General features: G+C 42.4%; 1 protein-coding gene across 1 annotated transcript in view; it reads left to right on the top strand.

The window, feature by feature from the left end:
* The window catches only part of HS3ST3A1 (heparan sulfate-glucosamine 3-sulfotransferase 3A1), an 84,510-nt gene extending 61,425 nt beyond the window's left edge, over positions 1-23,085 (top strand). Inside the window, exon 2 of the mRNA XM_055407316.2 lies at positions 20,360-23,085. Coding sequence (XP_055263291.1) covers positions 20,360-20,981 — 622 coding nt within the window. The 3' untranslated portion in view covers positions 20,982-23,085. The remainder of the gene's footprint in view (positions 1-20,359) is intronic.
* Positions 23,086-24,501: the final 1,416 nt, after the last annotated feature.

The following is a 24,501-nucleotide window of genomic DNA, read 5'->3' as shown; positions in this document are numbered from 1 at the left end:
ATTTTGGCTGCTCCAGGCCTTAGTGGTGGCACTTGGGATTTTAGATCTTCATTGTGGCATGTGGGATCTAGTTCCCTGACCCAGGGATCAAACCCAGGTCCCCTGCCTTGGGAGCTTGGAATCTTAGCCACTGAACCACCAGGGAAGTTCCCAGCATTGTTAGTTGTAATCACTATGGATTGGTTCTACAGATGTGCACTGGTTAGAAAGTATTTTAGAGATTGCTCTGGCTCAGAGTATAGGGTCCTGGATTTTTTTTATCCTGTTTGGTTAGTAGTGCTCAGTCACTTTAGTTGTGTCAGACTTTTTGCGACCGTATGGACATAGCCCTCCAGGCTCCTCCATCCATGGGGATTCTCTAGGTAAGAATACAGGAGTGGGTTGCCATGCCCTCCTCTGGAGGATCTTCCCAACCCAGGGGTCGAACCTGCATCTCTTATGTCTCCTGCATTGGCAAACATGTCCTTTACCACTAGTGCCACCAGTGTTGGGCAAATTATTTTGTGTCTCCCAGCCAGGCTTTTCTAATATTTAAATGCATGGTTGGACTGGTGTCTTAATGTAAAGCTTTGTTTCTCCTTGAACTTACTATGGATTGAAGAGAATTGGTTGATAACAGAATTTTCCTGTTTATATCTTCACCCAAGCTGAATTAGAAATTAAAAGCATACCAGGGAAAGGGGACTTAATAACAAGTCAAAACTGTCCATTATAAAAACTATGGAGAGTGCCGACAACAATGGTATGTTAGTTAGTTCTTCATAGATCCTTTGCAGGCTTCTTAGCATTTTGAAGGCAAAAGTAGGGAGATGATGGTAAGTGACTGAATTTGATTTTTATAATGGGGTTATTTCATTATTTCCATTAAATGAAAGAGGAAGCTGAGACACCAAGAAATTAAGACACTTATGGGTGACATAATTATTAGGAAATAGAACCAGATGGTTCTAGTCCCAAACTTGACCCATTTTCACAGTATTTTTCCATCCAACTACCTCTCAGTTCTGTGCTTCATACCAGGGGATGGTTTTCTGATACTTTGGATTTTATGGTTATTTTAAATGCCTTGAAGGCAGTTAACAGTACTTATTGAAGCTTAATAGGAAGAACAGTCCAGCCCAATCAGTGAGTTTCTAGTGACTTGCTCTTTTTCTAGACTTGATGAAGGTTAAACAATAACAATATCTTCTCCCAGACAGTCAGCATGAAGGGAATGAAATAACTATATACATCAGTATCTAGGTGTTTACAAAAGATCTCTGTTATTTTCATCATCTGAAAGCCCAAACTAAATCAAGCTCAAGGAGTTTGAGATATCATATTATTGTTGTTGTTCAAGCACTAAGTCATATCTGACTCTTTGTGATCCCATGGACTACAGCACACCAGGCTCCTCTGTCCTTCACTATATCCCAGAGTTTGCTCAAATTCCTATCCATTGAGTTGATGATGCTATCTAACCATCTCATCCTCTGTCATCCCCTTCTCCTTTTGCTTCAGTCTTTCCCAGTATCAGGGTCTTTTTCCAATGAGTTGGGTCTTTGCATCCGGTGGCAAAATTATTGGAGCTTCAGCTTTAGCGTCAGTCCTTCCAATGAATATTCAGGATTGATTTCCTTTAGGATTGACTGAGAGATCATATAGCAGTTGGCCATTTCTGTGGCTAAAAATAAACTCATTGCATCACCATCACATCATCAGCTTCACCATACCGAGCACCTTCAGCTCGTTTGCTCGTGTGTGCAGCATCTTGGGGAGCTCTAACAGTTTCTCATCATGGCTTTTCCCATTCCTCGGAGACACAAGCATTATCTTGATGGCCTTACCCACCCCCAACAGGAGCCACACACATCTTTACCAAAAAATAGGCTAAAATAAAGGTTAAGTGGCTCCTTCACTCATGTCCAGACCATCAGTGTTGCAGACAGGCACCACTGCTGGCCGTTCAAAACATTTTGCAAACCAAACCAGTGCTGTAACCATGTAGACTTCATTTTAAGATGTCTGGGATTAGGGTCTATTTTCTTATTTACTCTGCTTTTGGCATTTTAGGACTGAGCTAGGGGTTCTCTGGTGGCTCAGTGATAAAGAATCCATCTGCTAATGCAGGAGGCATGGGTTCGATTCTTGGGCTGGGAAGATCCCACATGCCGCAGAGCAACCATGCCCATGCATCATAACTACTGAGCCTGCGCTCTAGAGCCCAGGAGCCACAACTACTGAAGCCCACGTGTCTTAGAGCTCATGCTTCACAACAAGAGAAGTCACCACAATGAGAAGCCCTTGCACTGGAACTAGAGTGTAGCCCCTAGTCTGGAGAAAAGCCCTTGCAGCAATGAAGACACAGCACAGCCATAAGTAAATAAAATTATTTTAAGAATGAATAAGCTAAGGAAGATGAGTCAAAACAGAAGGAGCAGTTCTATTTCTTAGAGGGTACAGTAATACTTTTGGTGTTGGGACGTGTAAGTTGATCAATAATTCTACTCACTAACCTGTTAATAGTTTGGTGAGCATCTGTCCAGATTTTTGGTAAGCCCATATTATATACCAGTACATCATGTCAGTTATTATGGCTAAAATCATGTTTCATGACATTACCACAAGACCTCAGAGACATCTGGATGCTTATTTGACAAGGCTGCAGGGTTCTTCTGATCTGGGCTGGCCTGAGATTGCAGCTGGCCTTGCTCATATGTCCACGTGTCTGTGGTCAGCTATGAGTCGACCAGATGGCTGTCTTGTTCTTGCCAGGGTCTATCCACATGGCTGGGGAATCAGCTGGCTGAAGGCTGGTCTCCGGTAGGCTTAGCTGGGATAATTGGGTGACTGAACTTTGTTCCATTTATCGTCCACCCTCCAGAAGGCTTGTCCAGACATAACCTCACAGTGGTGGCCAGACAAATGAGTGGAATATGCAGGAGGTTTTTCAAACCTTTTCTTGAAATAACTATACAATGTTATACATTGTATAACTGTAACATTGTATAATGTTATAACTATACAATATTAATGCTCATTGACCAAAGCAAGCCACATGGCTGAACTCAGTATCCAGTCTTGGGAAAATAGATTCCATGTTCATGATGAAAAAGCTGTAAAAGTCATGGCAATTGGCCAGGAGAGTGAGAGGGACCAAGAATTGGAGCCATCAACACACTCAGACCAATAATCACTGAATCATCCTTTAACACACAAGTGTTTTTTTTATCATCTGTTTTTACACATATGAGATAATATCCTATCATTTTATGGCTTATATGATACTGAAGATCTTTCTTCATTTGAAACAGATACAGTTACATCTTTTTAACCTTGCACAGTATTTTTTGGATAGCATATGCAGAGTTTTTACTCAGTCCCTTAACGATGGGTATATAAATTGTTTCCTGTTTGGGGAATTTGGGGATGGTGCTGCCGTAGACACATATTTGCATAAAGTTTTCTGTACTGCCACTGATGTTTCAGTAAATTGAACCTATGGAATCCCTCCTGTTTTATCCTCCAGCAAGACTGAGCCACTTGTAATTCCCTGAATGTGTCACCACCTTCTGCACCTCCATGCTTCAAACCCTGTTTCTTCTAAAATCCTGCTCCTTGGTCCACTTGACTGATACGCTCTAGTGAAACCCATGAAAAAGTGAATCTGCATGTAACATCACTGATGATTGCCTTCACCCCCACCCTGCAGGGTCTCAAGTTCATAGTGTGTGCAACTGTACTGTTATTCCAGTCTTCACTGAGGCACCACTGTGTTTGTGAAGCCTTCTCTGAATCCCTTAGGCAGATCCGGTCCTTCGCTGAACATCTAAGCACTCCTATTACAGCCGTTGTCCCAAACCCCTTTGCTATTCTGTCTTTCTGTCAAGAGGGTAAGCTCTTTGAGAGCAGGGCTGCTGTCTTTCTGATTCTCATTGTTCTGTTTCCTGGTGGGGTGCTTGACCCAAATGGACACTTGACAAAGGTTTGCTAAATAAAAATCTTACACTTGGGGGCAAAACTAAAGGTAACCATACAATAATAATTCAAGAGATACTTACTTGTTCATTCACTTAACAAATAGTTACTGAACATGTGCAGTGAATTGCATGTGTTTGAAATGGGAAGATGGCAAGAATGTCAGTGTGATTTCTTGACATCAGATGGTGTTTTGAGAGGCTCCTTATATCAATATAAAGGAAATAAAATCTAAGAAAAAAGGCATCTCAGTAGAAAATAATAGACCAAAATACATAACCAGGAAATGTCTTTAGAAATAGCATTCCCAATAAATGTCTGGGAAAATTAAAACATATTATTAACATAAAAATATATGTTTAACATATTAAAACATAAAATGTCTGGGAAAATTTAAAACTGGCTTAAAACCTAAGTAGTAAATATTTAAAAATTATTTCCATATATTTATTGGCATTAATTATGCAATATTCATAATACACAGTGTAAATGAATGTATTAGAAGACATACTTTAATATATTGAAGTAGAACTGAGATATCTGAAATAATATATTAAAATTCAGAGATAAAGTTTAAATACTTTCATAGAAGGTCAGTTTGCTGTATGATTCAAAAACCTTTAAAATATACACACCTTCAAGAGCCTCTTGATGAAAGTGAAAGAGGAGAGTGAAAAAGTTGGCTTAAAGCTCAACATTCAGAAAACTAAGATCATGGCATCTGGTCCCATCACTTCATGGCAAATAGATGGGGAAACAGTAGAAACAGTGGCTGACTTTATTTTTTGGGGTTCCAAAATCACTGCAGATGACCTAGATAGCATATTAAAAAACAGAGACATCACTTTGTCAACAAATGTCCATCTAGTCAAGGCTATGGTTTTTCCAGTGGTCATGTATGGATGTGAGAGTTGGACTATAAAGAAAGCTGAGTGCTGAAGAATTGATGTTTTTGAACTGTGGTATTGGAGAAGACTCTTGGGAGTCCCTTGGACTGCAAGGAGATCCAACCAGTCCATCCTAAAGGAGATCAGTCCTGGGTGTTCTTTGGAAGGACTGATGTTGAAGCTGAAGCTCCAGTACTTTAGCCACCTGATGCAAAGAGCTGACTCATTTGAAAAGACCCTGATGCTGGGAAAGATTGAGGGCAGGAGGAGAAGGGGACGACAGGATGAGATGGTTGGATGGCATCACCGACTCAATGGACATGGGTTTGGGTGGACTCTGGGAGTTGGTGATGGACAGGGAGGCCTGCCGTGCTGCGGTTCATGGGGACACAAAGAGTCAGACATGACTGAGCGACTGAACTCAACTCAATTCCCTTCTACTTCAAGGAAATAATTAAACATGAATGAAATGTTTAACTTTGGAAACAACCTAAGTATCCAACAGTAAGGAATTCACTGAACGCTTAATAGCAGTTCATATAATAGCATACTACATGGTCATTTAAAATTAAGTCAGTATGTGTTTAAGGTCAGGAATTTCCTATTTCTAAGTGCTCAAAAGCAGTTCAGAATGGTTTACATACATAATGATCTCATTTCACAAGTGTTATAAAGAATTGCATAGAATAGCCTGGATGGATAGACTTCAAGATACTACATCTGAATGTAGAAGAATTTGGGGCTTCTCTAAACTAAGTTTTCTACAACGAACCTTTTCAATTTGTACATTAAATTTTTTTTTAATTTAATTTTTAAAAAAGGCCTTGGGGACTTCCCTGGCGGTCCAGTGGCTGAGACTCCTTGCTCCCACCGCTGGAGGCCTAGATTTGATCCCTGGTCAGGGAAGCAACTCCCACATGTGAAAACTAAAGAACCTGAATGCTGCAACTTAGACCCACTGCAGTCAAAAAAAAAAAAAGTCTTTTAAAAAACTACTGTTTTTCTCTGGGATCGCACCCTGCAACCTGTGGTATTTTGTTTCCCTGAACTGATAGGAGACAGATTCCTTCCTGCTCCATCACACAAAGGTGGTGACAACACGTCTGCAGCGTCTCTGCCATGGAGAGCCTCCTTGTGAGTCGCTTCATTTTAAAAGTCCAGTTCCTGGGGACCATCAGGCTTATTTGGAGTCAAAGCTTTGTCTGTTTGCCTTTTTTCTCTGCGATGACCTCTCTGAGGCCTGGTACATCCTCTTTGTGTGCTTAACAGGTACCTGGACAGAACTATTCATGCTTGTAAACATCCCATGCGTCTAAACATTTCCAAAGTGATAAACCAAGCTAACTGTTAAACAAAATATATTCTGTCCTTCTATTTTGATAGAAGAAATATTTGAATATGAAATACTGCTTAATAACAACAAAACAAAAAACAGTAATGCTTAAATCTATTGTTTTTATGTGTCTGAAAGTTTAGGCAAAATACCAGAGGTAACTCGATTTAATTGTTACTGCTCAGTTGGATCTAGGGATGGACCAGCGATATGTGGGTGAGTAATGAGTGGAAACACGCACACATCGTGAGCAATTACATCTTCTGCAGCACAATTCATTTCTCATGCTTCATTTCAGCAAAATACTAATTACATTACCGTCAAGATTTTTATGATAATTTTGTTCTGGTGGCAATAATGACCTAAAGCAGGGGTCGGCAGACATTTTCTGAAAAGGTCGAGATCATAAATAGTTTAGACTTTGCAGGCCATCTGGTCTCTGTCACAAGTACTCGACCTGCTGTCCAAGTTCAGAATCAGCCACAGACTGTCCGTAAGCAAAGGACCTGGCTCTGTGTTCACTGTTCGTTACTGAGACAAATAGCTGGATTTGACCTGCGGGCTGCCTGGTCCCTGTTGGAGCCATGATTTTCTCCTCCTGGGCGGCACAGGTGGCAACCTTGTCGATGGAGTGGATCTGTGGACCCTCACTGATCGCTCTCCTGAAGTTGGTTTGTCCGTTGCCTCACTTCACAATGATACCAGGATTTTGGAGGTTGGTTTCGTCTCACCAGAGTGAGATTATTTTGGAAGTTCTGTTTGTGAGAAAGAATGTAGGTCATCTTTTGCAGCTCAAACCCAGGGAAGCTGATGGAAGGTCCTGATGGCACATTTTAGAAAGAACCTCCAGGGAGGCCAAAATCACAGCTTCTCGCTGATTTTCCTGCTTTGAACTTTAAAGGCAGGGGCTTCTATGGTGTGGCTCAGTGGTAAAGAATCCGCCTGCCAATGGAAGAAACACAGGTTCGATCCCTGGTCTGGAAAGATCCGACATGCCAAGGAGTAACTAAGCCCATGTGCCATGACTACTGAACCTGTGCTCGAGAGCCCACATGCCACAAGTACTGAGCCCATGTGCTGCAACTACTGAAGTCCGAGTGCCCTCGAGCCCGTGCTCCTCAAGAAGAGAAGTCATTGCAGTGAGAAAGAAGCCTGCTCACTGCAACTAGAGAAAGCCCATGCACAGCAATGAAGACCCAGAGCAGCCAAAAATACGTACAAATAAATAAATAAACTTTGCAGGCATATTGCTGAGCACCCACTCTGTGTCCAGAACCTAACAAACAAATCAAGGAAACCAAAACCAACAACAGCAACAAAAAAATGCCTCCTTATCCAAATGTAACAAAGAGGCTTTCTAAAATGTCAAGGTTTTTCTCATCCTGCCCCCACGTGTCTCGGCTGCTCTACTGTCCGTAGATTGTCAATTTCATGCCGTGAAAGCACATTTCTTGCCTTATCTGTAGTGGCACGTATGCGAAGGGCTGATAATTCCAGACTGATGAGAGGATCCGTCTGCAGCCGCACAGAAGCTGACAGCCCTCAGACCAGTCGTTTATAAAACCCTGTCTGGAGCCAAAATGAGCTGAACTGGGGGTTGCGTGGTCCTGGCCATGGCTGCAGCCCTGGCTGTGGCCGCGGAGCTAGGAGAGTTGCCCCTACCCTCAGCCCCAGCCCTGCCCGCCCCATGAGGAATTCCATGGAATCTCCTTTGGATGCTTGATCTTGGAACATGGTTAAAAGTGCCAGAGAGGATGAAGAACAGCCCTTCCTTTCATCGAGGCTCATGTTTAATGCATCATTCCTGCCTCAAAAGGACCACAAGGGAATTTCCCCTGCAGGGATGAACTTTTATTGTTTAGGGAGTTGAAACCTCAGTATGGTCAAACCCAGAGCTCGCTGTATTTCTAGAATTTGAGAAGAATTTTGAATCCTGGAGACAACAGTGAACCAGGGCTCAGGTAAGCAGGGTCTAAGCCAAGCCTTGGGTCCATCTAGCTTTGGGTTTTTTCAGAGGTTCCTGCCTCTGTGAAACCACGAGGCTGGGTCGGAGGGTTGCTTTGAGACTCCCTCCAGTTACCCCTCAGTGATGCTGCCCCTACAAGAGCACAGTCTTCCCACTTCCTTTTCTCCAGCTCATTTTTTTTGTTTGTTTGTTTTTACTGTATATTAGAATATGGTTGGGGGCTTCCCTGGTGATTCAAGGGGTAAAGAATCTGCCTACAATGCAGGAGACGCAGGAGACCTGGGTTCAATCCCTGGGTGAGGAAGATCCCCTGGAGGAGGGCATGGCAACCCACTCCAGTATTCTTGCCTGGAGAATCCAGTGGACAGAGGAGCCTGGTAGTCTACAGTCCAGAGGGTCCCAAAGAGTCGGACACAACTGAAGCAAGTTCGTATGTTTCAGGGCTAAGATACACAGATGCATATGTATATATCTAAAAGTTTATATTGATATATAGTTGATTCAAAAGGTTGTACTAATTTCTGCTATACAGCAGAGTGACTTAGTTATACATACATGTATTCTTTTCCATTATGGTTTATCATGGGGTACTGAATACAGTCCCTGTGCTATACAGCAGGACCTTGCTGTCCATCCATTTGGGTAGATTGTATTTTGACTCTCTCTTTGCAGGCATGTTTCCCCTGGGTTACAGTCCAAAGGGTTGCAAAGAGTTGGGAACGACTGAAGCAACTGAGCATGCACTCAGAGGGTAGCTGATTTACAATATTGTACTCGTTTCAGGTGTACAGCAAAATGACTCATATACATATATCTATTCATTTTCAAATTACTTTCCCATGTAGGTTATTACAGAATATTGAGTATAGTTCCCTGTGCTCTACAGTAGGTCGTTGCTGCTTATCTATTTTATATATAGCAGGCTTTGTATGTTACTCCCAAACACCTAATTTATCCCTCTTCCCCCAGCCTTTCCCCTTTGGTAGCCATAAGTTTGTTTTCTGTGTCTGTGAGTATGCTTCTGTTTGTAAATAAGTTCATCTGTGTCATTTTTTAAGAGTCCACATATAAGTGATACCAAATTGTATTTGTCTTTGTCTGGCTTTCTTCAGCTTATACTTGATCTCTCTTTCTGTAATCTGTCTCTGTCACACACACACACTTCTAAGAGTTTTATTTAGGCTCTAGATCCTAATTGAATTTCAGTTTATCTCTGTTTTCTATAAGTTCAGTTCAACTCAGTTGCTCAGTCATGTCCAACTCTTTGCAACTCCATGGACTGCAGCACACCAGGCTTCCCTGTCCATCACCAACTCCCAGAGCTTGCTCAAACTCATGTCCGTCGAGTCAGTGATGCCATCCAACCATCTCATCCTCTGTCGTCCCCTTCTCCTCCCGCCTTCAATCTTTCCCAGCATCAGGGTCTTTTCCAGTGAGTCTGTTCTTTGCAATAACTCCAACTCCAATACTGTTTTCTATAGTCATTTTTTATAACTAGATTTAGAAACATAAAGCCATTTCTGTTGTTCAGTCACTAAATCGTGTCCAACTCCTTGTGACCCCATGGACTACAGCATGCCAGGCTTCCCTTCCTTCACTGTCTCCCTTAGTGTTGAAACCTGTGCACCTGGACAGAATAATGATCATCCCTTCCTGGCTTGATGCATGAATAACACCAGATGTCCAGAGGTAGACCCACTGTGGACGGGTGGACAGTCCCTATCTTTTTCCAGGCCCTCTCTTGGACTCTGGTTGTCTTTATAGATTCTGCCACTATTATTAGGTGGTCTGTTAAGTCTAGCTTTTAATGGGGTTCAGTTCAGTTCAGTTCAGTCGCTCAGTCGTGTCCGACTCTTCGCGACCCCATGAATCACAGCACGCCAGGCCTCCCTGTCCATCACCAACTCCCGGAGTTCACTCAAACTCATGTCCATCGAGTCGGTGATGCCATCCAGCCATCTCATTCTCTGTTGTCCCCTTCTCCTCCTGCCCCTAATCCCTCCCAGCATCAGAGTCTTTTCCAGTGAGTCAACGCTTCACATGAGGTGGCCAAAGTATTGAAGCTTCAGCTTTAGCATCAGTCCTTCCAAGGAACACACAGGACTGATCTCCTTAAAGAATACCCAGAAAGAAAGCCCTAACCCCAATGGCTTTCCTTCTGGGTATTCGTTGATATTTTGAGAGGACTTTGGGAGAGGTACATCAGTTCCCAAGAGCCAGACACCATTTTAAAACAGAGTTTGGGGGACTTCCCTGGTGTTCAGTTGTTAAGACTTCGTCTTCCAATGCAGGAGTGTGAGTTTGATCCCTGGTTTGGTAGCTGAGATCCCACATGCCTCACAGCCAAAAAACCAAAACATAAGACAGGAGCAATGTTGTAACATTCAATAAAGACTTTAAAAATGGATCACATAAAAGAAAAAACTTTAAAAAAATAAAAATAAATCAGAGTTTGGGATGCTGTAAACGAGGTTAGAAAGGATATTTTCAATCTTATGAACACATGAGTTTCCCAATGAAGTAAACTTAGAAGGAGAAAATAAGGGTGGATCAATGAGCCTTGTAAGATACTGGTCTATTTTTGTATTTCCTAAGAGTCCATAGATGAGAAAAATCTTAGAATTGCTTGGGAAACTCTGAGATTCCACACAGACATCAAGGATTATGGATTGAATTTATGATCCCAGATAACCCTTGCCTCTTCCCCTTCAGGACTGCCCTTCTCCATGATCTGGATCCAGATGTATTTTCTGCCCTTTCAAGAGGCTCTCCCACATTATCAACCAAGAATCCTTGACTTCGCTCTCCTCCCCTGAAGTGCCAAGGAACATTGTGTTGCTTTCTTGAAATAAGCTGGTTTCCTTTGTCCACAAGCCCGTGGAGGATGAGAACCGTCTCTTTCTGTCTCTTTACTTGATTGTTCAGATGTTTAGAAGGAACACTGGCTTTCAGGGCACTGGGAAATGGATCCGTCTTTAAGTCTGATGCTTGGATATCTTGACGCCAGTTTGCTTATCAGATTTGCACATTGAGATTTGGTCAGTGTGGGAGCCGGTTCCAAAACCATTTATCTTCCTTTCCTACAGAAGCCAACTCAAAAAATCAGCGAAAGGGAGTTTTCTTTCCAGCCTCAGAAGGCACGTTTGGAGTGGGGGGTCCCACATAACGCCAGCAATAAAAGAAATATTGCCATAGCTGCCCTTGGCCTGGGGGACGTAGGCCCAGCAGCACAGGGGTTACTCTGCTTCCTCTACTCCCGGCTCATGCCATCGGGGGCCCCCGTGGGAACCACTTTCACTCCATGGCCATGAAAAGAGCATGTTTTCCCTAGAATTTCCTGCTGCCGGAGGTTTCCAGAAACAGACACACAGTTCTGTTTGGTTGCAGAGACTAAAAGAAAAAAAAAATGTATGTGTACATGGGCCAGATTTATTTCTCAAGGTAAATTACCTTTGCTTACAACTCAGGTCCTTCCCCTAGAGAAGAAAGCCTTTGAAAAACAGGCAGTGTCTGCGACCTGTTTGCAAGATTCCAGGCAGAATGATTCACGCTCTTGAGGTAGATAGGGAAGTAGTGCCTGTAATATTCCCTCGTTGTGACAGAAGATCAGCGATGGATCTGCCATCTGCCAACAGACCCCTGCCCAGGTTGCCTGCCCAGGTCCAGGAAGGTGGGAGGAGCGTGTGCTTTGGGGCAGAATGGACCTGGATTTTCCTTTTGTCCCTTTCACTCATTACTGTTTGTCTTTGGACAACTCCTGTTACCTCTCTGAGCCCATTTCCTCCTCTGAGAAATTGCGCCGGTAATTCTAGCTTTTCACTGTTGTGAGATGAAGGAAGGAATATATCAGATCTCGGTCTATGGTAAATGCTAAGTATGGGTTCCTTTGCTTCTGTCTTCATCATGTTCTTCCTAAGACACTTGGAGTTGAATTCTTGACTGTCCTGTGCCTGTTATTGGTCTGTTATTGGTAATTCCTGACTGTCCTTTTCTGTGGATTTCACTTTCTAGCAGTGACATCTTGTTTTGATGTTTTGGCCAGAGATGAGTGGTGCAGAGATGGGTCTCCTTTGGGACTTCCCTGGTTCCCTGGGTTTGATACCTGGTCAGGGAACTAAGATTCTACATGCTGCATGGTGCAGCAAAAATAAAAAAAGCAGATACAGAGATGGGTCTCCTTTGTCCCTGTCTTCTTGAAGGCAGCAAGATTACTCAGCTGGTGGATGGACTAATTGGTCTTTCTGCTGCCTCCAGGCACCAGGGAGATGCCAAGACAGCCTTCATCTGAACCATCCTCAGCACTTTGCCTTGGTGTCTGTTACTGGAGCTGCATTCTTTTCAACCTCATTGATTCTGGAATCAATTCTGTTGATGCCAAGTTGCTCTACTTAATGATTTACAAAAATCTTTTTGTTTGATTGGTAGTCACACTTCAGAAGAGATCAGCAAGTATGAGGCTGGGCGAAACTTTCAATCTGACAGTTTACTAATGAGTTAAAGCCCTGAACACACATGGAACCTTAGAGCTGGGATGGCCTCTTAAGACATGGGAGATGGTGGTCTTATCTTGCTGATGAAGAAACCAAGGCCCAGAGAACTTAAGTGATCCACTTAAGGTCACATAGCTTTTAACATCAGAATCCAAGCTGAATCCACACTTCTATTCCCAGTTTTGAGTTTCCTATGAAACTCCATTTTCTTCATGGAGATGTATGATCCATCTGAGCCATGTTTTAGGATAAAAGCAATCATGTGTTGTCTTTTGTCTCCATTAGAATTCTTAGGCAGAAATCTTTTTTTTTTTCATCATGTGAAAGATTCTTTAGTATCTTCTATTTATTCATCATATAAATTAAGTGATATATTTCTTCCATTAGGTATTTTTTAAATAAAAATAAGGAGTGTAGCAGTGGTCTTATTTTTTTTTTTAACTATTTTCATTATAGCCAATTAACAAATAGTATTGTGACAGTTTCAGGTGACCCTCAAAGGGACTCAGCCATCCATACACAGGCATTCTCCCCAAACCCTCCCATCCAGGAGGCCACATAACATTGAGCAGAGTTTCTTTTGCTGTGCAGTACAACTGCATTTTTGTTTTGCGATCTGTTTGGGGGGCTTTTTTAAAGTACAGTTTCTATCATTTTCCACCTGTAAAACTTTAGGATCTTCTTTGAAAACATCTCCTCTGCTCGCTCCATAAATCAGTTGTGTGGCCCCCTGTGTCCCCCCACCAGTATTCCTCCATTTCTCACCACCTTTTTCTTCCTCGCTATCAGCCCCGAACCCAGGTCCTCAGCTCCTCGAGCTGGGATCACACTGGCAGAGCCTCCCCAGATATATCTAACTACCTGCAGGACTTTCCTGAGCCATCCTGATTTGTACGCTGACTCAGATTTAATCTCTCACTGACGTTAATCACACCGTCCCCTTTTCAGTCTAATTTCACGCAGCTCCCCTGTTTCAAACAGACAAATTCCTTCATCTGTGTTCAATTTGGGCCTTTCAGCCTCTTCACAGCCACCCTATGGGGTAACTTTCTCATGTTATCGGGGTCTGCATCCATTGAACTGGCTCCATCCAAGTCACCTTCTGCATGTCCTTTTCCCATCGCTCTTGTCTGCTGACTTTTCTCTCATCCTGCGCAACAGGCATAACCTGGCCAAAGGCACTGGGAGGACCATCCATCACCTCCCATAGACAACCATGGTAGCTTGGACCTGCTGCTTTTCCTGCCTAAATCTCAGCTTCTTCCTCAGAAAAACTGGGAGCATAATGTCTAGCTTATCTTATAGGAGAAAACCATTGATAAATGTTTTGCAAGCATACCATGTTCTTCAGCTACCTCTCTGCTTGTGGCCACACTGTAGAGACACGTCCTCCGTGATACTGTGAACTCCGAGGCGCTTGTAAGTGCTGGGAGAATCTCACTTGGGACAGAGGCCAGGCAGCTCCTGTTCTGATAACTTACCCGGGGTGCGGGGCAAGGGGTCCCTGGGAGGACCACTGGTTCCTAGAGATGGAAGCTCAAACCTTGTTTACTAAACTTCCACAAATTGGAGATGTAGTTGGTTTAGCAAATGCCCCATTTTTATAAATTATTTACTTATTTTTGGCTTTGCTGGGTCTTCATTGCTGCATGGGCTTTTCTCTAGTTGCAGCGAGCAGGGGTTACTCTCTAGTTGCAATGCATGGACTTCTCATTGCACTGGCTCCTCTTATTGTGGAGCCTGGGCTCCAGGGTACAGGCTGCTGTAGTTGTGGTGCACGAGCTTAGCTTCTCTGCAGAATGAGGGATCTTCCCAGACCAGGGATTGAACCCTTGTCGTCTGCATTGGCAGTCTGATTCTTTACCACTGAGCCACCCAGGAAGTCTCGCAAATGCCCTTCTTGAAATTCATGTGTTCCTTGAAGAATTATGGAAAATTGGTCCATTGATTTTCATATGTGCCATAAGGTTCTATTGAAGTATAACACCGTTCAGAAAAGGACTCAGATCCTAGGATCTGACTCAGTGATGTTTCACAGGGTGGGTACACTCGTGTCACTGGCACCCAGATCCTGTGCTGGGATATTCCTGACTTTCCAGAAGCCCCTGTGACCTCATTCAGTCACTAACCCTCCCCCCCCACCAAAGGCAACAGCTGTGCTGACATCTAACTCTAGAGGTGGATTTTGCCTGTTTGTTTTTTATAGGAGAAATCATCTAGTGTATACGTTTTTGTAACTGGCTGTCTAATTCATTTCTATTGATACAATTTGATATCTTTGTCTTCTGGGTGAGTTCTTTTTTTAGAGAAATCAGGCTGAAGTAGACATAACATTTGCCATCTTAGCCATTTTTAACTGACTATTTCCCAGGACCGTAGCAGTAAGTACATTTACGTTGCTAAGCGATCACTCTCCTGAACTCTTTCATCTTGCAAAACTAAAATCCCCATCAAATACTAACTCCCCCTCCCCCCAGCCCTGGCAATCACTATTCTACTTTGTGAATTCAGCTCCTCTAGGGACCTCATACAGGTGGGATTACACAGTCTGTATCCTTCTGAGCCTGGCTTATTTCACTCAGCATAAAGGCCTCAAGGCCCATCCATGTTGCAGCAGGTGTTAGAACTCTGTTCCCTTTTTAAGGCTGCATAATATTCCACAGTATGACTAGATCATGTTTTGTCTGCCCATTCAGCCTTCTGTGGACACTTGTGTTGCTTCTACTCTTTGGCTATGGTGAATTCTTTTTTTCTTTGGGGACAAAGAACAAAAGTGTGCCACGCACCTGGTAATAATCCTTCATTTGCTTGTGAAACTCCTTCTCCTTGACATCTTCAGGAGAAAACAAATAAGCATCTCTAATTTTTCTTTATAATTCTAGTTTCTACCCTTTTACTCTACCCATTTCTACTAGAAAATGTCTCCAAATTATTTTCACTCCTTCAAAGTGAATGGAACAGCCAATCCTGTTCGCCTAGAAATTAAGGCATCCTAGGACCCACCCTGTGAAGAAAGCTGATCACCGAAGAATTGATGCTTTTGAACTGTGGTGCTGGAGAAGACTCTTGAGAGTCCCTTGGACTGCAAGGAGATCCAACCAGTCCATTCTAAAGGAGATCAATCCTGGGTGTTCATTGGAAGGACGGATGCTAAAGCTGAAACTCCAATACTTTGGCCACCTCATGCGAAGAGTTGACTCACTGGAAAAGACTCTGATGCTGCAAAGGATTGGGGGCGGGAGGAGACGGGGATGACAGAGAATGAGATGGCTAGATGGCATCACCGACTCGATGGACATGAGTTTGAGTGAACTCCGGGAGTTGGTGATGGACAGGGAGGCCTGGCGTGCTGTGATTCCTGGGGTCCCAGAGAGTTGGTCATGACTGAGTGACTGAACTGAGGACCCACCCTATCCATTGTTCACTGGAATTTCTCACCCTGCACCCCAGCTTGTCTGGTCTTTAGACAGACCCACATGTCTTCTCATTGTACTCGCCTCCCTGCTTCCCTCACTTGCCCAGTGTTTCTGAGATGCTCTTACTGTGCTCGGGTGGCTCTTCCATTGTGTCCCAGGCTGAGCCCTTATACAGAGCAGTCATAGTACATGCTTCACTCGGGTAAGGAAGGAAGATGTCCAAATGCACCTAAACATTTTGAAATACTATATTCCAACATATATGTGCGTTTTGTTTTGTGTGATAAAGGAGCTCTTTTCTGAGCATTAAAATTCAAGTTGCAATAAGAAAACGAATCTAAGAGTTAAAAAGGGAGATGGCTATTTAAAGAATTCTGAGATGAGTCCTTTTACAAAGCAACAATTCTCTGCAATATAAGCCTCATCAAGGATTTGCACTTGTATTTCTTTCTTTATGAAGAAAGTAGGTAGCAGGCAGCCCTTAGTTCACTTGGACTCCCCATCCCACCCACTTTCCTCATCCTGAAGATGACAGTAATTAATGTGTTTTTTCTCTGAAATCCTATTTTAGCTATTTCCTCTTCAAACTCCTCCTACGCTGGATAGCTCTTTTTCCTACCCTATCAAGATAATTTAAAATAGCATTTCTTTTTTTCAGGGATATGGGTAATATTTCCTCTGGGCCGGCACAATCTATGACTTTAATCTCTGCTGACAGGCCGTGGGGAGTCTGTACTTCTCCCCGGGGCCAGAGGACAGGAAGACTGAGATTGCCCACCAGCAGCCCCATCTGAAGGGTGTTATCTCTGTTCTACTGGCAAAATACAAGGTCGAGTGGTTAAAAGTCACAGATGATAGGAAAGAAGGCAAGAATGCTGACTCTTTAAAAAAATCATGGAATACTCCTCCTCATCATTTCAGTGGCGTCTGATGTGTGCTTTTTTACAGTCCAGAACTTTTTCCACACGTTTGATCCAATTTTCTTCCCTGAGATAGTCCAACAGCTTCTGTATAGATCTACTGGCTTATCTCATAAAAGTGTAACTTATCTTCCAAAGTAGGTTGGTCTAGCCGACTTCTCAGTTCCATGAAGGGGATATATATATAGAGAGATATAGATTTAGCTAAGTGTGTGTGTGTGTTGCTGTTGTTGTTTAGTTGTTAAGTCCTGTCCAACTCTTTTGTGACCCTATGGGCTGTAGCCCTCCAGTCTCCTCTGTCCATGGGCTTTCCCAGGAGAGAATACTGGAGTGGGTTGCCCTTCCCCTCTCCAGGCGATCTTCCCAACCCAGGGATTGAACCCAAGTCTCCTGCATTACAGGCACATTCATTACTGCTGAGCCTTGAGGGAAGCCCATATATGTGTGCATATATGTGACGAATCCACAGATTTTGTCACTGTGAATATGTATACATACACACGTACACAGCGACAAAATCTGTGGATTTGTGTCACACAGTGGCCCCAGCATTACACAGGCAGTCATGACCATCTGTGTCTCCCTTGTGTCAACACAGACCTCCCTAGTCTTTGCTTTTTCTTGCCCAGACCTTCAGCTATGTCTAAGAAATGGGGGATGGGGGCACAGTTAAAAGTTCTGAAAAAGGAATTGCAGATTTCTTAAATCAACAAGGAAAAAAGCAACAGGAATCAGATATCTAATTATCGTTTCTTCTCCAAAAGAAAAGTAAAGATAAGCTGACTAAAATATCAAAGAAAGCAAATTGTGAGGAGATCTGTATCATTAAACTAAGCCAGCATCAGTGGCTTATTGCCACAAATGTTGAAGAATTTGGGGTAATGGGGGAGTTGACACAGAGGGTTAGGAAGGAAATGAAATTGGCAGTCAGTTGCTTTTTGAAGTTGGATGTAAGTTATGTGAGATGTATGTTATAGTACTCTCTACTTTGGGGTATATTTGAAATTTTTCATAATATACAATTAGCAAATATACAGGAGGAATAAAATTACAGGAAATCAAACAAAAGCTGACTCATGTAACACACAGTGCATTTTTTATTACAAAGGTGAAATAGAAATTAATAATAAAATTATGAATGAAACCAGCAAGTCAACCATCAGAATTTAATAAAAGTAAAAGCAATCCTAATGCCTGGACCAAAAAGAAAAAGTATCAAGTGCAATTACTAAATATTTGTGAAGTTATGCAAATGACCAACAGTACATGTCAAAGTTTGAGGAATTTGATCAAGTCTGTACTTAAAGGGACAATAGTAGCTTCAAAATGTTTTTATTACTTGAGATGAGAGAAATTATAATAAATGAACTAAACATTCAGTTAATTAAATTGGAAGAACAAAGCATGAATAGAAAAAGAATAAATGTCATTAAAAAAGTAAAAGGCAAATAAGTAAATTTGAAAAGTCATCTAGAAACTAGAAAGAGACGCAGGAAAAAAACCCACAAAATTATAGTTGAGACAGGGCATAAAACTTCAACTACTCAACTGGTTTAGAAAAATATTAATTGACAAAATTCACTGAAGATGAAGCAGATCATTAAAAAAAAATAAGCACAGAAGAAACTGTAAATATATTTGAAGATTCTAGTCCCTTTCTTACCCTCAACCCCCAAAAGCACCAGTATTAGATGACTTGGGGCTTCCCAGGTGGCACTAGTGGTAAAGAACCTGCCTGCCAGTGCACGAGACACAAGACTTGGGTTCGATCCCTAGGTCAGGAAGATCCCAGGGATCCAGGATTCTTGCCTGGAAAATCCCCTGGACAGAGGAAACTGGTGGGCTACAGTCCGTGGAGTCACAAAAGAGTTGGACATGACTTAGCCACTAAACAACAACATACAGATACATATTTCGAGTCTATGATAAATAGTGGATTTAATGGCAGTACACTTTTGGAACAATACATAGGTTTTTTATTTCACCTGCTTGTATTTTGGGACTGGTTCTGAGATCCATCCTTTCTCATGCTTGAACTAGGTAGCAATCTCTCCAACAGGACTCCAACAGGAATTTTTTTCCCCCCACATGACAAGTGATTCTAACATTTGTCAGGAAGAATAAACAGAGAAGAATCATCAAGAATGTTTTGAACAACACAGTCAGAATTTACTTTGATGTACATTAAAATATATTACCATAACATGACAGTTGGGGCAATAGAGAGAGGGACCATGATATTTAAACTATTGTAATGGTGGCATTTCAAATTATTAGATGATAAAAGATGGATTATTTGATAAGTCTTGTTGTTATAGGAAAGTTCAGGAATTACAAAGAGAAATATTTTGTGTACTACACAATGAAATTATGTTGATTATAATTTATTTGTTTATAAGAAAACCACAAAAAGGGCTCAGGGTATTTTAACACCATCTCGCTGCTGTATAATTGTGTTTATTACAATATTCTAATTCACCTAAGAGAATTTGATCAAGGTTATTTTCTTACAGCCTGTGGGTTGATGATTATAAAAAAAAATTACATAGCACTTATTTTGTGCCAGGCACTTTTCTAAGCTATCGAGGTATATTAATACCTTTAATATTACACAACATCACAACTGTAGGAGGTCAAAACAGTATTATTATTTCCCATAAAGTACATCCATGAGGAACTAGGGGTGCAGAGTGTCTGTGCAGCTTCTCTGAGGTCACAGTCACATACCTAGTAAGGGGAGCGATTGGTACCTCAACTCAGGCCACCTGCCTCTGGCTGCATAGACTTTTGCTCTCCTAGAAAGACGCTCACAGAGTCCATTAGGGGAAGGCACTCAGGCTCCTGGCTCTAATGTGCCTTTCTGCTCCACTCAGGGACCTGAGGTCATTATGTTAGATGTTCAGGGCCTCTAAAAGCTGGATATGGCAGAAAATAAGGGAGAGGTGACACCAGGAGAGGATCTCATAGAATGTCGAATCCTACTCCTTCTATTCTAAACTAAGTTGCCTTAACATCTTAGGTGTATAGAGAACATCTGACCTCCAAGCTTCAGAGGGACGTTCCTGTATCTCTCAGCTCTGAAATTCGGCTTGCATTTTTTCATGTTTCTACAACTGTAATTAGATGGAGCCAGGATTAGAAGTGTTGACATTGCAGCTTGATGCTCTGCGATGACCTAGAGGGGTGGGCTGGGGGAAGGGTGCGATGAAACGGTGGGTGGGAGGGAGGGGGTATGTGTATACCTATAGCTGATTCACGTTGTTGTACACCAGGAATTTACACAACATTGTATAGCAATTAACCTCCCATTAACAATCAGTTTTTTACTTGGAGACATGTGGCCAAAGAGCTGTGACCTCTGACCCGCCCTGGTGTGTTTGCTCCGCGCAGGGACCTGATGCCGAGGACCCTGGACGGCCAGATCACCATGGAGAAGACGCCCAGCTACTTCGTGACGCGCGAGGCGCCCGCGCGCATCTCGGCCATGTCCAAGGACACCAAGCTGCTGGTGGTGGTGCGGGACCCGGTGACCCGGGCCGTGTCGGACTACACGCAGACGCTCTCCAAGCGGCCCGACATCCCCAGCTTCGAGAGCCTGGCCTTCCGGAACCGCTCGGCGGGCCTGGTGGACCGCTCGTGGAGCGCCATCCAGATCGGCCTGTACGCCGAGCACCTGGAGCGCTGGCTGCGCCACTTCCCCGCCCGCCAGATGCTCTTCGTGAGCGGCGAGCGCCTGGTGCGCGACCCGGCCGGCGAGCTGGGCCGCGTGCAGGACTTCCTGGGCCTCAAGCGCATCATCTCGGACAAGCACTTCTACTTCAACCAGACCAAGGGCTTCCCCTGCCTCAAGAAGGCGGAGGGCAGCGGCCGCCCCCACTGCCTGGGCAAGACCAAGGGCAGACCCCACCCCGAGATCGATGCGCAGGTGCTGCGGCAGCTGCGGGATTTCTACCGGCCCTTCAACCGCAAGTTCTACCAGATGACGGGCCACGACTTCGGCTGGGACGGATGAACTTATAATTTAAAAAGAAAAAAGAAAATATCAGAAGATAATATATTTTTTTACCAATCGGTAGAGAAGAAGCAGTTTAATATTTGCGCTGCCGATAGCTGTTTCAGTATTTTTTTTTTCCATGAATGTTAAAGAGATTGTTCTCCTCTCCACCCTCACTGGCGTGAACTACCAACTGCAAAGGTTTTCGATAAAAAAGGAAACCTGCACGAATCTCCATTTTCCATCTTTATTTTATGTTTTACGTGCACAGTTATGAAGTATGTGTCAGTTACCATTAAAACTTTCAAGAAATTCCTGAGAGTATAGCTCACTCTCTTTTTTAACACAGCCCAGATAAAATTGATACCTCTCCTGTTGTTTTTCTCCCTTTAATTTTGTTCCTGTACCTCTTTTTCTTAAACCCTTTCCCAATTAATAATTCTTTACGGTTACCCATCACTTCTCGGATATCACAGTGTTTTCAACTACATCTTTCTTGATCCTTATACTCAGCTGTGATTTAACAACATAGAACAGGAAGGCTATTATCCCCATTTTACAGATAAAGAAACTGACTATCAGGGAGGTTAAGTGATGTATCTTACCTCCAGATGGTGGACCCTTGACAAAACTCCATCTTCCACTTATTCCCTGTTTTGTGCCATCCTTCCCAGGGAGAATGGGAAAGGCACAGACATCCTTTAGAAATGCTTGGCTAGTTTGGGGAGGGTTTCCTGTTGCTTTTGAGTTCTAGGCAAGCTTTATGGCGCTCATACACCTTACAGAGTTGTGTTCAAGGAAACTACTCTGTCATGGACACAACGTCTTTTAAGAGGCAGTCTTGGCTTGCTAAAGCACCCCAAGAGGTGGAAATCCCACCTGAATTGAAGTGAGGGGAATTACTGGATTGTTGCATGGAGAACAAGGTGGCTACTCACACTAGGAGCAGGACAAGCTGTGGTAGGGGCAGAATTTACCTATTCTTGTTCTCATTACCTTATTTTTTTTCTTAAAGAAAAACCCACTTCAGTGAGAGTTTGCAAATATCAACCGCAGTTTTTAACCTCTTTTTAAACAAAGAAAGTCTGCCTCTGTTTATAACATCTTATTTCTAACCTTGGAGCTAGTACTAAAAAAAAAAACAACATCTTATTTACAAGGCCCTCAGTTTTTTATGGGTGGAGGGAGGGCTGTCACTTTGTCACTTTATATTTCCCCATTTCCTCTTTATACCAATTATAATATAATATTCATTAATATTTGGAAAATACTCTAAGAAATGCAGATATGGATAAAACAGTGATTTTTTTTTCTATTCTCCCATCTGTTTCTGCCTGTTCCCCGTTTATATAGCTCAAATAAATCAATAGTTTATTAAGAGTGTTCCTTTCCTCTCTGAGTGGGCATTAACCAGATTAGCATTAATGGGAATTAAATTGGTTTAGAGAAGCGCACATATGCACAAACTATATATAACATTTATAATTAGTCTGTCAGCAACATTTTATTACAGGTTTAAACCCAAGAGGAAAATGTCTCCAATCTCATGGAAGTTTTCCATGTCTGCCAAAACGTAAAGGACTAGACACTCTAGTATTCTAAAACAGTATTCTTTTTTCTTCTCAGTTTTGTCAATCAAAAGAACCTAACGTTGTTTTAAAATATGAAGTTTTATTGTGCATTTGACAGAGATGCTATTATTGAGTGAACTATGTATTTCTTGAGAATTCTAACACGGGATTAAAATGAAGGAAAAAATACTTAAGTTTCTAGGTATCCTATTCTTGCTTTAAATCTCTGGATTTATTTATTAATTCTCTTTTATGGGGGTTAAGTAGACCCCAAATCCAGGTCCCCTTTCCCAGCTGATCTCCTTCCCTTCTGTGCCCTCAACTTCCTGACGCTACAGCCTTTTTTTTTAGTTCTACTTGAATCATTACTACCAGCAACAAGAAATGCATTTTACACTCTTCATCTTTTCTCTTATGTCTGTGCTTCTGATTCTCTCATAAGCATTTGCTTGGCCTCACCCAAAGGTGACTCGCACAAGGAAACAAGCACATCTAACAACTGTATTCAGCAGCCTTCATCTTTTTGTGTTAAGAAATAATAAAAGAACAGAATTGAGTGCAAATAACTTCTTCTTGCATGTAGATTTTTTTTGTTTTCTCATATGACTTTTTAAATGGATGACTACAGAGCATTCCAGGAAAACCTTCTAAGATTTCATAAGAATGGTAGTTCTTTATCCTAACCAAGTGTATGAATATCTCAGGTCAGTGTACCCCAGAACAGGAACTTTCCATTTCTGCCTTCATCTGATATTTCCCCTTGGTGTCTATGGACTTGGACTCAGATTTCTTTTGTCCATTTGGCTACGTCACATAAGAAATAGGCTGTGCTCTTGATTTGAGTCTCTTAGTCACCCTTCCTCCAAGCTGTCTGCTCCACAGTCATGTCCACTGACCTCCTGCTCTCCTCTCAGATGTAGAGAACAACCAGAGGTCTGCAGCTTCATTCTGAATCATTTGCTTTTGAGGCCATGTCTACAGTGTATAAATTCTTCTGATTAGTAAGAAATTCTAAGAGAAATAAATTTTAGTCTATTCACTAGAGATCAATAAGCTTCTAGAGAATGGATATTTATTATTCCTGGAGTATTAATCCCACTCTAATTATCTTATTTTCAAAGATCCTCAAAGTTAGAGTAAACCTTGACAGTGGTCAGGATTAAATCCCCATTTGGTACTTGAATCCTTTCTTCTGCTGGTTGTGCAGGGGTTTGACACACTGATGTGTCTATCAATTAACTCTTAATTTTTGTAGTTGTAAAGAGGATAAGTGAAAGTGGAGTCGCTCAATCATGTCCAACTCTTTGCGACCCCATGGACTGTAGCCTACAAGGCTCCTCAGTCCATGGAATTTTCCAGGCAAGAGTACTGGAGCGGGTTGCCATTTTCTTTTCCAGGGGATATTCCCAACCCAGGGATTGAACCCAGGTCTCCTGAATTGCAGGCAGATACTTTACCATCTGAGCCACCAGAGAAGCTGGCTGGTAAAGAGGATAAACACTTCTTCCAAACACTTCCATCCTGTCAGCTGAGACCTGCCAAATCTGATACCTATGAAGATAAGCAGCATCTAATATGTGAATAAATAAAATCTGCCTGTAAAGTGATAATAGTTTATATGAATGTAGCAGATTACCCTTAAAGGCATCTTTTCTCCTTAAACCAACACCTGTTTCCACTCATATGCAGTCACTGTACAGATGAGAAAACTAAGGTTGAAGACAATGGTTCTCAAAAAAAGCAATTTTTCATCCCAAGTGATGTCTGAAGATATTTCGGGGTTCTAAATAAGCATGGTAGGGTATAGGGTACTTCTAGTGAATCAGTGCCAGGGACGCTGCCGAATATCTACTAATGTACATGAAAGCCTTCATCACAAAGAATCATCACACCCAAAATGTCCAATGATGCTGTGGTTCCAAGATGAAGAAGTAAACCAGTTACAGCTAGTGTGTGTCCAAACCAGG

This window comes from Moschus berezovskii, chromosome 20 (assembly GCF_049115385.1).
Source record: "Moschus berezovskii isolate FMDL1 chromosome 20, NW_MosBer_1.0, whole genome shotgun sequence".
Lineage (NCBI taxonomy): Eukaryota > Metazoa > Chordata > Mammalia > Artiodactyla > Moschidae > Moschus > Moschus berezovskii.
Note: the sequence above shows the minus strand (reverse complement) of the source record. Positions and strands in the feature narration are given on the sequence as shown.